Below are 18,459 nucleotides of genomic sequence, written 5' to 3' on the forward strand. Positions count from 1 at the left end.
TATTATTTTCATGATATGACGCAAATATACAATGCACTTCTGTGGATGCAAATAGTCTAACCTGGAGTCTGAAAATGCAAATATGCTTTTTCTAATTTAACAATCCAAATTTGAAAGTGAGTAATCTTTTCCAGACTCTTAAAATGGGATAACAACCTCTACCTATTCAGTCTTTTGAATGGTCAAATGTTGGTAATCCCCTATAAAAACTGAGGTCTGATTCACAAGGTAAACTTAGACACTTGGGCCCTCATTCCGAGTTTGGCGGTAACCTGACTGCCATTCCGGCGGTGGTGTTTTGACCGCTGCCAGGGTAGTGGTGAAGAGTGCCAAGAACCGAACCCCCAACGCCCGCTTCCAGTAGTGAACCTCCCACTCTCCAACCACACCCCAGATCCTTGTACTTACTCCCACATATACGCACGCACCCACACGAACCCACAAGCAGACACACCCTGAACTCACTCACTCACAACACCCTTACACTTACGCGCACAACGCAAAACCCCCAAACTCCATACACACATAGACACTCACATGCGTAGCACCCCCACTCACACACGCACTCAGTACATTCACCCCCATTAACATGTATATACACTCAATCCCTCACCCCGTCCTTTTATGAACATACATACACACACAACCCCCACCACTGTCTACATGCATGCACACACGCATCCCGACCAAGCATGCACATTCACCCACACATGCATCACCAACACCACATTTACACACAGACACACACGCACGAATGCACAAACACTCCCCTCCCACCCCCATTCATTAAAAGCATACACACACTCACACACATCCATTCACGCACCCCACCCCCCTTGCTGAGGACACTTACTTCGTCCATCGAGGTGCTCCTCCCTGAGGGGACGGGACCCATTGCTCCCACTGCCGGCAGGGCTCCACCATCAGGACACCGCCAGGCCATATTACAGGTTCTAATGCGGCGGCGGTGTCCTACTGGCGGAGAGGGTCCGGTGGTGGAACAACCCCTGTGCCTCCAACAGCCAGCATGAATACTGGAGGATTTCCGCCCAAATTATGGCGGGCCGGGTGGCGATGTAGCGCTTTAGCTTTGGTCAAACTGGCCTAATTGTAATGTGGCAGTCTTTACCGCCAGCTCCATGTCAGTAAAAGACCACCACACTCATAATTAGGACCTCAGTGTGTTGAAAAACCATTCAGCTTTATGTGTCATTTTAATGTTGAAGCTAGGAAAGGAATTTTTGTTACCACACATGGTAAATTAATCTGCACAGGGTAACAATATTTACCACATGTGGTAAATACCTCACACTCTTGAGCCCAAATTCTTAAAAGGGATGTTGCTTTATGGCAGGGGTTTAGTTTACAAATGCAGAAGATTTGAATTTTAGTTGTGTTACTCATTGGGTTATACTGTTATATGTTCCTGTCTTATTACATTGTATCTAAGTTGAAGACTTTCACTTGGTGAAAAAAATAACATACTTTTAATAAGTGTTTTAATTTTATGAATAGATGAAAATGTATTGATTACATTCATATGTTCTACATTTTTTTACAAAAACCTATAACTAGAATTGAAGTATGAAAATGTGTAGCTTTTATATAATACTTCCATCATTGTCTATTACTATAGCCACCACACCTCCACCCACCAAAACCACCACTGGAACTACAGTGTATACAACAACCATTGGAAGTATGTATTTCAATGATTTTCCCTCATGCTTGCTTCTTAGTATGTGCGTTGCCTACTGATATTATTTTCATGATATGACTGATATATACAAAGCACTTCTGTGGATGCAAATAGTCTAACCTGGAGTCTGAAAATGCAAATATGCTTTTTCTAATTTAACAATCCAAATTTGAAAGTCAGTAATCTTTTCCAAACTCTTAAAATGGGATAACAACCTCCACCTATTCAGTCTTTTGAAAGGTCAAATGTTGGTAATCCCCTATAAAAACTGAGGGCTGATTCACAAGGTAAACTTAGACACTTGGGCACTCATTCCGAGTTTGGCGTTAACCTGACCGCCATTCCGGCGGTGGTGTTTTGACCTCCGCCAGGGTAGTGGTGAAGAGTGCCAGATTACTAGAGTGGCGGTTTGGCACAGGCCAAACCGCCACCTAACCCGTTCCTACCATCAGGGTAATTGGACCCGCCGGGCCGGCGATGAGCATTTTCAACCTGGCGGTCCACCCAATACCACCGGCAGTATCACAAGACCCCTTTCCTCCAGAGATTTTGTAGTGGTAGCAACGCCACGTAATCTCTGGTGGAAAGGCTACAGGCAAGAGGAATTTGCATTCTTGTCACGGGTCAATAACTCCCCCACTCCTACCATATACCCAAGAGCCTCCCACCCCCTTCCCTTACAACATTCCCGCCCCACCTCCCCAAACCTCCCAGGAACCGAACCCCCCAATGCCTGCTCCCAGTGGTGAACCCCCCACTCTCCACCCACACCCCGATCCCTGTACTTACTCCCACATATAAGCGCGCACCGACACAAACCCACAGACAGACACATCCTTAACTCACTCACTCACAACACCCTTACACTCACGCCCACAATGCAAAAACCCCAAAATCCATACACACATAGACACTTACATGCGTAGCACCCCCACTCACACATGCACTCAGTACATTCACCCCCATTTACACGTATACACACTCCATCCCTCACCCCCTCCTTTTCTGAATATACATACACACACAACCCCCACCACTGTCTACATGCATGCACACACGCACCCGGACGAAGCATGCACATTCACCCACAGATGCATCACCAACACCACATGACACACGGACACACATGCATGCATGCACAAACACTCCCATCCCTCCCCCCATTCATTACAAGCATACACACACTCGAATACATCCATTCATGCACCCCACCCTCTTCCCTTGCGGAGGACACTTACCTCGTCCATCGAGGTGCTCCTCCCTGAGGGGACGGGAACCATTGCTCCCACTGCCTGCAGCGTCCCACCATCAGGACACCACCAGGCCATATTACAGGTTGTAATACGGCGACGGTGTCCTACTGGCGGAGCGGGTCCAGTGGTGGAACAACCCCTGTGCCTCCAACAGCCAGCATGAATACTGGAGGATTTCCGCCCAAATTATGGCGGGCCGGGTGGCGATATAGTGGTTTAGCTTTGGTCAAACTGGCCTAATTGTAATGTGGCAGTCTTTACCGCCGGCTCCATGTCGGTAAGACCGTCACATTCATAATTAGGACCTCAGTGTGTTGAACACCCATTCAGCTCTATGTGTCATTTTAATGTTGAAACTAGGAAAGGACTTTTTTTTGCAACACATGGTAAATTAATCTGCATAGGGTAACAATATTTACCACATGTGGTAAATACCTCACAATCCTGATCCCAAATTCTTAAAAGGGTTGTTGCTCTATGGCAGGGGATTAGTTTACAAATGCATAAGATTTGTATTTTAGTTGTGTTACTCATTGGGTTATACTGTTATATGTTCCTGTCTTATATTGTATCTATGTTGAAGACTTTCACTTGGTGAAAAAAATAATATGCTTTTAATAAATGTTTTAATTGCATGAATAGATGAAAATATATTGATTACATTCATAAATTCAATTTTTTTTTTACAAAAACCTATAACTAGAATAGAAGTATGAAAATGTGTAGCTTTTTTATAATACTTTCATCATTGTCTATTACTATAGCCACCACACCTCCTCCCACCAAAACCACCACTGGAACTACAGTTCATACAACAACCACTGGAAGTATGTATTTCAATGATTTTCCCTCATACTTGCTTTTTAGTATGTGTGTTGCCTAATGATATTATTTTCATGATATGAAAATATGCACTCATATATACAAAGCACTTCTGTGGATGCAAATAGTCTAACCTGGAGTCTGAAAATGCAAATATGCTTTTTCTAATTTAACAATCCAAATTTGAAAGTCAGTAATCTTTTCCAGACTCTTAAAATGGGATAACAACCTCCACCTATTCAGTCTTTTGAAAGGTCAAATGTTGGTAATCCCCTATAAAAACTGAGGTCTGATTCACAAGGTAAACTTAGACACTTGGGCCCTCATTCCGAGTTTGGCGGTAACCTGACTGCCATTCCGGCGGTGGTGTTTTGACCGCTGCCAGGGTAGTGGTGAAGAGTGCCAAGAACCGAACCCCCAACGGCCACTCCCAGTAGTGAACCCCCACTCTCCACCCACACCCCAGATCCCTGTACTTACTCCCACATATTATCACGCACCCACACAAACCCACAGACAGACACACCCTGCACTCACTCACTCACAACACCCGTACACTCACGCGCACAATGCAAAACCCCCAAAATCTATACACACATAGACACTCACATGTGTAGCACCCCCACTCATACACACACTCAGTACATTGACCCCCATTAACACGTATACACACTCCATCCCTCACCCCCTCCTTTTCTGAACATACATACACACAACCCCCACCACTGTCTACATGCATGCACACACGCACCCCGACCAAGCATGCACATTCACCCACACATGCATCACCAACACCACATTTACACACAGACACACACACACGCATGCACACACACTCCCCTCCCACCCCATTCATTAAAAGCATACACACACTCACACACATCCATTCAAGCACCCCACACCACCTTGCGGAGGACACTTACCTCGTCCATCGAGGTGCTCCTCCCTGAGGGGACGGGACCCATTGCTCCCACTGCCGGCAGCGCTCCACCATCAGGACACCGCCAGGCCATATTACAGGTTCTAATGCGGCGGCGGTGTCCTACTGGCGGAGTGGGTCCGGTGGTGGAACAACCCCTGTGCCTCCAACACCCAGCATGAATACTGGAGGATTTCTGCCCAAATTATGGCGGGCCGGGTGGCGATGTAGCCGTTTAGCATTAGTCAAACTGGCCTAGTTGTAGTGTGGCAATCTTTACCGCCAGCTCCATGTCAGTAAGACCACCACACTCATAATTAGGACCTCAGTGTGTTGAAAAGCCATTCAGCTTTATGTGTCATTTTAATGTTGAAGCTAGGAAAGGATTTTCTTTTTACCACACATGGTAAATTAATATGCACAGGGTAACAATATTTACCACATGTGGTAAATACCTCACACTCTTGAGCCCAAATTCTTAAAAGGGATGTTGCTTTACGGCAGGGGTTTAGTTTACAAATGCAGAAGATTTGTATTTTAGTTGTGTTACTCATTAGGTTATACTGTTATATGTTCCTGTCTTATTACATTGTATCTATGTTGAAGACTTTCACTTGGTGAAAAAAATAACATGCTTTTAATAAGTGTTTTAATTGTATGAATAGATGAAAATGTATTGATTACATTCATATGTTGTACATTTTTTTTACAAAAACCTATAACTAGAATTGAAGTATGAAAATGTGTAACTTTTTTATAATACTTCCGTCATTGTCTATTACTATAGCCACCACACCTCCACCCACCAAAACCACCACTGGAACTACAGTGTATACAACAACCACTGGAAGTATGTAGTTCAATGATTTTCCCTCATACTTGCTTCTTAGTACGTGCGTTGCCTACTGATATTATTTTCATGATATGAAAATATGCACTCATATATACAAAGCACTTCTGTGGATGCAAATAGTCTAACCTGGAGTCTGAAAATGCAAATATGCTTTTTCTAATTTAACAATCCAAATGTGAAAGTCAGTAATCTTTTCCAGACTCTTAAAATGGGATAACAACCTCCACCTATTCAGTCTTTTGAAAGATCAAATGTTGGTAATCCCCTATGAAAACTGAGGGCTAATTCACAAGGTAAACTTAGACACTTGGGCCCTCATTCCGAGTTTGGCAGTAACCTGACTGCCATTCCGGCGGTGGTGTTTTGACCGCCGCCAGGGTAGTAGTGAAGAGTGCCAAATTATGAGTGTGGCGGTTTGGCACAGGCCAAACCGCCACTTAACCCGTTCCTACCATCAGGGTGGTTGGACCCACCGGGCTGGCGATGAGCATTTTCAACCAGACGGTCCACCCAATACCACCGGCAGTATCACAAGACCAATTACCGCCGGAGATTTTGTGGTGCTAGCAACGCCACGTAATCCCTGGTGGAAAGGCTACAGGCGAGAGGAATTTGCATTCTTGTCACCGGTCAATAACTCCCCTACCCCTCTCCCATATACTCAAGAGCCTCCCACCCTCTTCCTTTACAACTTTCCCACCCCCACCTCGCCAAACCTCCCAGGAACCGAACCCCCCAACACCCACTCCCACTAGTGAACCCCGCACTCCCCACCCACACCCCTGATCCCTGTACTTACTCCCACATATACGCACGCACCCACACAAACCCACAGACACACACACACTCTGAACTCACTCACTCACAACACCCTTACACTAACGTACACAACGCAAAAACCCCAAAATCCATACACACATAGACACTCACATGCGTAGCACCCCCACGCACACACGCACTAAGTACATTCAGCCGATTAACACGTGTACACACTCCATCCCTCACCCCCTCCTTTTCTGAACATACATACACACAACCCCCACCACTGTCTACATGCATGCACACACGCACCCCGACCAAGCATGCACATTCACCCACACATGCATCACCAACACCACATTTACACACAGACACACACACACGCACGAATGCACAATCACTCCCCTCCCACCACCCATTCATTAAAAGCATACACACACTCACACACATCCATTCATGCACACCACCCCCCTTTGTGGAGGACACTTACCTCGTCCATCGAGGTGCTCCTCCATGAGGGGACAGGACCATTGGTCCCACTGCCGGCAGTGCTCCACCATCAGGACACTGCCAGGCCATATTACAGGTTGTAATACGGCGGCGGTGTCCTACTGGCGGAGCGGGTCCGGTGGTGGAACAACCCCTGTGCCTCCAACAGCCAGCATGAATACTGGAGGATTTCTACCCAAATTATGGCGGGCCAGGTGGCGATGTGGCGGTTTGGCTTTGGTCAAACTGGCCTACTTATAATGTGGCAGTCTTTACCGCCGGGTCCATGTTGGTAAGACCGCCACACTCATGATTAGTGCCTCAGTGTGTTGAAAAGCCATTCAGCTTTATATGTGTCATTTTAATGTTGAAAATAATAAAGGACTTTTTTTTTACCACACATGGTTAATTAATCACCATAGGGTAACAATATTTAGCACATGTGGTAAATACCTCACAACCCTGAGCCCCAATTCTTAAAAGGGCTGTTGCTTTACGACAGGGGCTTAGTTTACAAATGCATAACATTTGTATTTTAGCTGTGTTACTCATTGAGGCATACTGTTAAATGTTCCTGTCTTATTACATTATATCTATGTTGATGATTTTCACTTGGTGAAAAAAATAACATGCGTTTAATAAATGTTTTAATTGTATCAATAGATGAAAATGTGTTGATTACATTCATATATTGAACAATTTTTACAAAAACTTATGACTAGAATTGAATTATTAAAATGTGTAGCTTTTTTATAATAATTCCATAATTGTCTATTACTATAGCCACCACACCTCCACCCACCAAAACCACCACTGCAACTACAGTCTATACAACAACCACAGGAAGTATGTATTTCAATCATTTTCCCTCATACTTGCTTCTTAGTATGTGCGTTGCCTACTGATATTATTTTCATGATATGACGCATATATACAAAGCACTTCTGTGGATGCAAATAGTCTAACCTGGAGTCAGAAAATGCAAATATGCTTTTTCTAATTTAACAATCCAAATTTGAAAGTCAGTAATCTTTCCCAGACTTTTAAAATGGGATAACAACCTCCACCTATTTAGTCTTTTGAAAGGTCAAATGTTGGTAATCCCCTATAAAAACTGAGGTCTGATTCACAAGGTAAACTTAGACACTTGGGCCCTCATTCCGAGTTTGGCGTTAACCTGACCGCCATTCCGGCGGTGGTGTTTTGACCTCCGCCATGGTAGTGGTGAAGAGTGCAGATTACTAGTGTGGCGGTTTGGCACAGGCCAAACCGCCACCTAACCCGTTCCTACCATCAGGGTGGTTGGACCCGCCGGGCCGACGATGAGCATTTTCAACCTGGCGGTCCACCCAATACCACCGGCAGTATCACAAGACCCCTTTCCTCCAGAGATTTTGTGGTGGCAGCAACGCCTCGTAATCCCTGGTGGAAAGTCTACAGGCGAGAGGAATTTGCATTCTTGTCACGGGTCAACAACTCCCCCACCCCTACCATATACCCAAGAGCCTCCCACCCCCTTCCCTTACAACATTCCCACCCCCACCTCCCCAAACCTCCCAGGAACCGAATCCCCCAATGCCCGTTCCCAGTGGTGAACCCCCCACTCTCCACCCACACCCCGATCCCTGCACTTACTCCCACATATACGCACGCACCCACACAAACCCACAGACAGACACATCCTGAACTCACTCACTCACAACACCCTTACACTCATGCGCACAATGCAAAACCCCCAAAATCCATACACACATAGACACTTACATGCGTAGCACCCCCACTCACACATGCACTCAGTACATTCACCCCCATTAACATGTATACACACTCCATCCCTCACCCCCTCCTTTTCTGAACATACATACACACACAACCCCCACCACTGTCTACATGCATGCACACACGTACCCGGACGAAGCATGCACATTCACTCACACATGCATCACCAACAACACATGACACACAGACACACACGCATGCATGCACAAACACTCCCATCCCTCCCCCCATTCATTACAAGCATACACACACTCACACACATCCATTCATGCACCCCACCCTCTTCCCTTGCGGAGGACACTTACCTCGTCCATCGAGGTGCTCCTCTCTGAGGGGACGGGACCCATTGCTTCCACTGCCGGCAGCGTCCCACCATCAGGACACCGCCAGGCCATATTACAGGTTGTAATACGGCGGCGGTGCCCTACTGGCGGAGCGGGTCCAGTGGTGGAATAACCCCTGTGCCTCCAACAGCCAACATGAATACTGGAGGATTTCCGACCAAATTATGGCGGGCCGGGTGGCGATATAGTGGTTTAGCTTTGGTCACACTGGCCTAATTGTAATGTGGCAGTCTTTACCGCCGGCTCCATGTCGGTAAGACCGTCACATTCATAATTAGGACCTCAGTGTGTTGAAAAGCCATTCATCTTTATGTGTCATTTTAATGTTGAAACTAGGAAAGGACTTTTTTTTGCAACACATGGTAAATTAATCTGCATAGGGTAACAATATTTACCACATGTGGTAAATACCTCACAATCCTGATCCCAAATTCTTAAAAGGGTTGTTGCTCTATGGCAGGGGATTAGTTTACAAATGCATAAGATTTGTATTTTAGTTGTGTTACTCATTGGGTTAAACTGTTATATTTTCCTGTCTTATATTGTATCTATGTTGAAGACTTTCACTTGGTGAAAAAAATAATATGCTTTTAATAAATGTTTTAATTGTATGAATAGATGAAAATATATTGATTACATTCATATATTCAATTTTTTTTTACAAAAACCTATAACTAGAATAGAAGTATGAAAATGTGTAGCTTTTTTATAATACTTCCATCATTGTCTATTACTATAGCCACCACACCTCCACCCACCAAAACCACCACTGGAACTACAGTCCATACAACAACCACTGGAAGTATGTATTTCAATGACTTTCCCTCATACTTGCTTCTTAGTATGTGTGTTGCCTAATGATATTATTTTCATGATATGAAAATATGCAATCATATATACAAAGCACTTCTGTGGATGCAAATAGTCTAACCTGGAGTCTGAAAATGCAAATATGCTTTTTCTAATTTAACAATCAAAATTTGAAAGTCAGTAATCTTTTCCAGACTCTCAAAATGGGATAACAACCTCCACCTATTCAGTCTTTTGAAAGGTCAAATGTTGGTAATCCCCTATAAAAACTGAGGTCTGATTCACGAGGTAAACTTAGACACTTGGGCCCTAATTCCGAGTTTGGCGGTAACCTGACTGCCATTCCGGCGGTGGTGTTTTGACCGCTGCCAGGGTAGTGTTGAAGAGTGCCAAGAACCGAACCCCCAACGCCCGCTCCCAGTAGTGAACCCCCCACTCTCCACCCACACCCCAGATCCCTGTACTTACTCCCACATATAATCACGCACCCACACGAACCCACAGACAGACACACCCTGCACTCACTCACTCACAACACCCTTTCACTCACGCACACAATGCAAAAAACCCAAAATCCATACACACATAGACACTCACATGTGTAGCACCCCCACTCATACACACACTCAGTACATTCACCCCCATTAACACGTATACACACTCCATCCCTCACCCCCTCCTTTTCTGAACATATATACACACAACCCCCACCACTGTCTACATGCATGCACACACGCACCCCGACCAAGCATGCACATTCACCCACACATGCATCACCAACACCACATTTACACACAGACACACACACACGCATGCACAAACACTGCCCTCCCACCCCATTCATTAAAAGCATACACACACTCACACAAATCCATTCAAGCACCCCACCCCCCCTTTCGGAGGACACTTACCTCATCCATCGAGGTGCTCCTCCCTGAGGGGACGGGACCCATTGCTCCCACTGCCGGCAGTGCTCCACCATGAGGACATCGCCAGGCCATATTACAGGTTCTAATGCGGCTGCGGTGTCTTACTGGCGGAGTGGGTCCGGTTGTGGAACAACCCCTGTGCCTCCAACACCCAGCATGAATACTGGAGGATTTCCGCCCAAATTATGGAGGGCCGGGTGGCGATGTAGCCGTTTAGCTTTGGTCAAACTGGCCTAGTTGTAGTGTGGCAATCTTTACCGCCAGCTCCATGTCAGTAAGACCACCACACTCATAATTAGGACCTCAATGTGTTGAAAAGCCATTCAGCTTTATGTGTCATTTTAATGTTGAAGCTAGGAAGGACTTTTTTTTACCACACATGGTAAATTAATCTGCACAGGGTAACAATATTTACCACATGTGGTAAATACCTCACACTCTTGAGCCCAAATTCTTAAAAGGGATGTTGCTTTATGGCAGGGGTTTAGTTTACAAATGCAGAAGATTTGTATTTTAGTTGTGTTACTCATTAGGTTATACTGTTATATGTTCTTGTCTTATTACATTGTATCTATGTTGAAGACTTTCACTTGGTGAAAAAATAACATGCTTTTAATAAGTGTTTTAATTGTATGAATAGATGAAAATATATTGATTACATTCATATGTTCTACATTTTCTTTTACAAAAACCTATAACTAGAATTGAAGTATGAAAATGTGTAGCTTTTTTATAATACTTCCGTCTTTGTCTATTACTATAGCCACCACACCTCCACCCACCAAAACCACCACTGGAACTACAGTGTATACAACAACCACTGGAAGTATGTAGTTCAATGATTTTCCCTCATACTTGCTTCTTAGTACGTGCGTTGCCTACTGATATTATTTTCATGATATGAAAATATGAACTCATATATACAAAGCACTTCTGTGGATGCAAAAAGTCTAACCTGGAGTCTGAAAATGCAAATATGCTTTTTCTAATTTAACAATCCAAATGTGAAAGGCAGTAATCTTTTCCAGACCCTTAAAATGGGATAACAACCTCCACCTATTCAGTCTTTTGAAAGATCAAATGTTGGTAATCCCCTATGAAAACTGAGGGCTAATTCACAAGGTAAACTTATACACTTGGGCCCTCATTCCGAGTTTGGCAGTAACCTGACTGCCATTCCGGCGGTGGTGTTTTGACCGCCGCCAGGGTAGTAGTGAAGAGTGCCAGATTACGAGTTTGGCGGTTTGGCACAGGCCAAACCGCCACTTAACCCGTTCCTACCATCAGGGTGGTTGGACCCACCGGGCCGGCGATGAGCATTTTCAACCAGGCGGTCCACCCAATACCACCGGCAGTATCACAAGACCCCTTTCCGCCGGATATTTTGTGGTACTAGCAATGCCACGTAATCCCTGGTGGAAAGGCTACAGGCGAGAGGAATTTGCATTCTTGTCACCGGTCAATAACTCCCCCACCCCTCTCCCATATACTCAAGAGCCTCCCACCCCCTTCCTTTACAACTTTCCCACCCCCACCTCCCCAAACCTCCCAGGAACCGAACCCCCAACACCCGCTCCCACTAGTGAACCCCGCACTCTGCACCCACACCCCTGATCCCTGATCCCTGTACTCACTCCCACATATACGCACGCACCCACACGAAAACACAGACACACACACACCCTGAACTCACTCACTCACAACACCCTTACACTCACGTACACAACGCAAAACCATAGACACTCACATGCGTAGCACCCCCACTCACACACGCACTAAGTACATTCAGCCCATTAACACGTGTACACACTCTATCCCTCACCCCCTCCATTTCTGAACATACATACACACAACCCCCACCACTGTCTACATACATGTACACACGCACACCGACCAAGCATGCACATTCACCCACACATGCATCACCAACACCACATTTACACACAGACAAACACACACGCAAGCATGCACAATCACTCCCCTCCCACCACCCATTCATTAAAAGCATACACACACTCACACACATCCATTCATGCACACCACCCCCCTTTGTGGAGAACACTTACCTCGTCCATCGAGGTGCTCCTCCATGAGGGGACAGGACCATTGCTCCCACTGCCGGCAGCGCTCCACCATCAGGACACTGCCAGGCCATATTACAGGTTGTAATATGGCGGCGGTGTCCTACTGGCGGAGAAGGTCCGGTGGTGGAACAACCCATGTGCCTCCAACAGCCAGCATGAATACTGGAGGATTTCCGCCCAAATTATGGCGGGCCGGGTGGCGATGTAGCGGTTTAGCTTTGGTCAAACTGGCCTAATTGTAATGTGGCAGTCTTTATCGCCGTCTCCATGCCGGTAAGACTGCCACACTCATAAATATGACCTCAGTGTGTTGAAAAGCCATTCAGCTTTATGTGTCATTTTAATGTTGAAACTAGGAAAGGACTTTTTTTTACCACACATGGTGAATTAATCTGCACAGGGTAACAATATTTAGCACATGTGGTAAATACCTCACAGTCCTGAGCCCCAATTCTTAAAAGGGTTGTTGCTTTACGACAGGGGCTTAGTTTACAAATGCATAACATTTGTATTTTAGCTGTGTTACTCAATGGGGTATACTGTTATATGTTCCTGTCTTATTACATTGTATCTATGTTGATGATTTTCACCTGGTGAAAAAATAACATGCTTTTAATCAATGTTTTAATTGTATGAATAGATGAAAATGTGTTGATTACATTCATATATTCTACAATTTGTTACAACAACTTATGACTAGAATTGAAGTATTAAAATGTGTAGCTTTTTTATAATACTTCCATAATTGTCTATTACTATAGCCACCACACCTCCACCCACTAAAACCACCACTGGAACTACAGTCTATACAACAACCACTGGAAGTATGTATTTCAATAATTTTCCCTTATACTTGCTTCTTAGTCTGTGCGTTGCCTACTGATATTATTTTCATGATATGACTCATATATACAAAGCACTTCTGTGGATGCAAATAGCCTAACCTGGAGTCTGAAAATGCAAATATGCTTTTTCTAATTTAACAATCCAAATGTGAAAGTCAGTAATCTTTTCCAGACTCTTAAAATGGGATAACAACCTCCACCTATTCAGTCTTTTGAAAGGTCAAATGTTGGTAATCCCCTATAAAAACTGAGGGCTGATTCACAAGGTAAACTTAGACACTTGGGCCCTCATTCCGAGTTTTGCGGTAACCTGACCGCCATTCCGGCGGTGGTGTTGTGACCTCCGCCAGGGTAGTGGTGAAGAGTGCCAGATTACTAGTGTGGCGGTTTGGCACAGGCCATACCGCCACTTAACCCGTTCCTACCATCAGGGTGGTTGGACCCGCCGGGCCGGCCATGAGCATTTTCAACCTGGCAGTCCACCCAATACCACCGGCAGTATCACAAGACCCCTTTCCTCCAGAGATTTTGTGGTGGTAGCAACGCCACATAATCCCTGGTGGAAAGGCTACAGGCGAGAGGAATTTGCATTCTTGTAACGGGTCAATAACTCCCCCACCCCTACCATATACCCAAGAGCCTCTCACCCCCTTCCCTTACAACATTCCCGCCCCCACCTCCCCAAACCTCCCAGGAACCGAACCCCGCAATGCCCGCTCCCAGTGGTGAACCTCCCACCCTCCACCCACACCCCGATCCGTGTACTTACTCCCACATATACGCACGCACCCACACAAACCCACAGACAGACACACCCTGAACTCACTCACTCACAACACCCTTACACTCACGCGCACAATGCAAAACCCCCAAAATCCATACGCACATAGACACTTACATGCGTAGCACCCCCACCCACTGACACATGAGCATTTTCAACCTGGCGGTCCACCCAATACCACCCTCAGTATCACAAGACCCCTTTCAGCCGGAGATTTCGTGGTGGTAGCAATGCCACGTAATCCCTGGTGGAAAGGCTACAGGCGAGAGGAATTTGCATTCTTGTCACCGGTCAATAACCCCCCTGCCCACCTCCCATATACTCAAGAGCCTCCCACACCCTTCCTTTACAACTTTCCCACCCCCACCTCCCCAAACCTCCCAGGAACCGAACCCCCAACACCCGCTCCCACTAGTGAACCCCGCACTCTCCACCCACACCCCTGATCCCTGATCCCTGTACTCACTCCCACATATACGCACGCACCCACACGAAAACACAGACACACACACACCCTGAACTCACTCACTCACAACACCCTTACACTCACATACACAACGCAAAACCCCCAAAATCCATACACACATAGACACTCACATGCGTAGCACCCCCACTCACACACGCACTAAGTACATTCAGCCCATTAACACGTGTACACACTCTATCCCTCACCCCCTCCATTTCTGAACATACATACACACAACCCCCACCACTGTCTACATACATGCACACACGCACCCCGACCAAGCATGCACATTCACCCACACATGCATCACCAACACCACATTTACACACAGACAAACACACACGCAAGCATGCACAATCACTCCCCTCCCACCACCCATTCATTAAAAGCATACACACACTCACACACATCCATTCATGCACAGCACCCCCCTTTGTGGAGAACACTTACCTCGTCCATCGAGGTGCTCCTCCATGAGGGGACAGGACCATTGCTCCCACTGCCGGCAGCGCTCCACCATCAGGACACTGCCAGGCCATATTACAGGTTGTAATATGGCGGCGGTGTCCTACTGGCGGAGCAGGTCCGGTGGTGGAACAACCCCTGTGCCTCCAACAGCCAGCATGAATACTGGAGGATTTCCGCCCAAATTATGGCGGGCCGGGTGGCAATGTAGCGGTTTAGCTTTGGTCAAACTGGCCTAATTGTAATGTGGCAGTCTTTATCGCCGGCTCCATGCCGGTAAGACTGCCACACTCATAAATATGACCTCAGTGTGTTGAAAAGCCATTCAGCTTTATGTGTCATTTTAATGTTGAAACTAGGAAAGGACTTTTTTTTACCACACATGGTGAATTAATCTGCACAGGGTAACAATATTTAGCACATGTGGTAAATACCTCACAGTCCTGAGCCCCAATTCTTAAAAGGGTTGTTGCTTTACGACAGGGGTTTAGTTTACAAATGCATAACATTTGTATTTTAGCTGTGTTACTCAATGGGGTATACTGTTATATGTTCCTGTCTTATTACATTGTATCTATGTTGATGATTTTCACCTGGAGAAAAAATAACATGCTTTTAATCAATGTTTTAATTGTATGAATAGATGAAAATGTGTTGATTACATTCATATATTCTACAATTTGTTACAAAAACTTATGACTAGAATTGAAGTATTAAAATGTGTAGCCTTTTTATAATACTTCCATAATTGTCTATTACTATAGCCACCACACCTCCACCCACTAAAACCACCACTGGAACTACAGTCTATACAACAACCACTGGAAGTATGTATTTCAATAATTTTCCCTCATACTTGCTTCTTAGTCTGTGCGTTGCCTACTGATATTATTTTCATGATATGACTCATATATACAAAGCACTTCTGTGGATGCAAATAGCCTAACCTGGAGTCTGAAAATGCAAATATGCTTTTTCTAATTTAACAATCCAAATGTGAAAGTCAGTAATCTTTTCCAGACTCTTAAAATGGGATAACAACCTCCACCTATTCAGTCTTTTGAAAGGTCAAATGTTGGTAATCCCCTATAAAAACTGAGGGCTGATTCACAATTTAAACTTAGACACTTGGGCCCTCATTCCGAGTTTTGCGGTAACATGACCGCCATTCCGGCGGTGGTGTTTTGACCTCCGCCAGGGTAGTGGTGAAGAGTGCCAGATTACTAGTGTGGCGGTTTGGCACAGGCCATACCGCCACTTAACCCGTTCCTACCATCAGGGTGGTTGGACCCGCCGGGCCGGCCATGAGCATTTTCAACCTGGCAGTCCACCCAATACCACCGGCAGTATCACAAGACCCCTTTCCTCCAGAGATTTTGTGGTGGTAGCAACGCCACATAATCCCTGGTGGAAAGGCTACAGGCGAGAGGAATTTGCATTCTTGTAACGGGTCAATAACTCCCCCACCCCTACCATACACCCAAGAGCCTCTCACCCCCTTCCCTTACAACATTCCCGCCCCCACCTCCCCAAACCTCCCAGGAACCGAACCCCGCAATGCCCGCTCCCAGTGGTGAACCTCCCACCCTCCACCCACACCCCGATCCGTGTACTTACTCCCACATATACGCACGCACCCACACAAACCCACAGACAGACACACCCTGAACTCACTCACTCACAACACCCTTACACTCACGCGCACAATGCAAAACCCCCAAAATCCATACGCACATAGACACTTACATGCGTAGCACCCCCACCCACTCACACATGAGCATTTTCAACCTGGCGGTCCACCCAATACCACCCTCAGTATCACAAGACCCCTTTCAGCCGGAGATTTCGTGGTGGTAGCAATGCCACGTAATCCCTGGTGGAAAGGCTACAGGCGAGAGGAATTTGCATTCTTGTCACCTGTCAATAACCCCCCTGCCCACCTCCCATATACTCAAGAGCCTCCCACCCCCTTCCCTTACAACTTTCCCACCCCCACCTCCCCGGAACCGAACCCCCAGTGCCAGCTCCCAGTAGTGAGCTCCCCACTCTCCTCCCACACCCCTGATCCCTGTACTTACTCCCACATGTACGCACGCACCCACATGAACCCACAGAAACACACACCCTGAACTCACTCACTCACAACACCCTTACAATCACGGCACAACGCAAAACCCTCAAAATCTACACACATAGACACTCACATGCGTAGCACCCCCACTCACACACGCACTCAGTACATTCACCCCCATTAACACGTATACACACTCCATCCCTCACCCCCTCCTTTTCTGAACATACATACACACACAACCCCCACCACTGTCTACATGCATGCATACACGCACCCCGACCAAGCATGCACATTCACCCACACATGCATCACCAACACCACATTTACACACAGACACACATGCACGCATGCACAAACACTCCCATCCCCTATTCATTACAAGCATACACACACTCACACACATCTATTCATGCACCCCACTCCCTCCCCGTGCAGAGGACACTTACGTCGCCCATCGAGGTGCTCCTCCCTGAGGGGACGGGATCCATTGCTCCCACTGCCAGCAGTGCCCCACCATCAGGACACCGCCAGGCCATATTACGGGTTGTAATACGGCAGCGGTGTCCTACTGGCGGAGCGGGTCTGGTGGTGGAACAGCCCTGCGCCTCCAACAGCCAGCATGAATACTGGAGGATTTCTACCCAAATTATGGCGGGCAGGGTGGCGAAGTGCCAGTTTGGCTTTGGTCAAACTGGCCTACTTGTAATGTGGCAGTATTTACCTCCGGGTCCATGTCGGTAAGACCGCCACACTCATGATTAGGGCCTCAGTGTGTTGAAAAGCCATTCAGCTTTATATCTGTCATTTTAATGTTGAAAATAATAAAGGACTTTTTTTTACCACACATGGTAAATTAATCTGCATACGGTAACAATATTTAGCACACGTGGTAAATACCTCACAAGCTTGAGCCCCAATTCTTAAAAGGGTCGTTGCTTTACGACAGGGGCTTATTTTACAAATGCATAACATTTGTATTTTAGTTGTGTTACTCATTGGGTTATAGTGTTATATGTTCCTGTCTTATTACATTGTATCTATGTTGAAGATTTTCACTTGGTGAAAAAAATAACATGCTTTTAATAAAT

The 18,459-nt window shown here is 46.0% G+C and overlaps 1 protein-coding gene across 50 annotated transcripts in view; it reads left to right on the plus strand.

Annotated features, from left to right (window-relative positions):
* LOC138288307 (mucin-19) overlaps positions 1-18,459 on the plus strand; it is a 1,675,551-nt gene that overhangs the window by 1,091,739 nt on the left and 565,353 nt on the right. For 42 of the 50 annotated variants that reach the window (XM_069229764.1, XM_069229784.1, XM_069229763.1 and 39 more), the window contains 8 exons: positions 1,637-1,699; positions 3,717-3,779; positions 5,481-5,543; positions 7,578-7,640; positions 9,657-9,719; positions 11,420-11,482; positions 13,502-13,564; positions 16,062-16,124. In XM_069229764.1, coding sequence (XP_069085865.1) covers positions 1,637-1,699; positions 3,717-3,779; positions 5,481-5,543; positions 7,578-7,640; positions 9,657-9,719; positions 11,420-11,482; positions 13,502-13,564; positions 16,062-16,124 — 504 coding nt within the window. The remainder of the gene's footprint in view (positions 1-1,636; positions 1,700-3,716; positions 3,780-5,480; positions 5,544-7,577; positions 7,641-9,656; positions 9,720-11,419; positions 11,483-13,501; positions 13,565-16,061; positions 16,125-18,459) is intronic. The other 8 variants (XM_069229795.1, XM_069229813.1, XM_069229793.1 and 5 more) reach the window with 7 other exon arrangements.

The sequence above is a fragment of the Pleurodeles waltl genome, chromosome 4_1, assembly GCF_031143425.1.
Source record: "Pleurodeles waltl isolate 20211129_DDA chromosome 4_1, aPleWal1.hap1.20221129, whole genome shotgun sequence".
Classification (NCBI taxonomy): Eukaryota; Metazoa; Chordata; class Amphibia; order Caudata; family Salamandridae; genus Pleurodeles; species Pleurodeles waltl.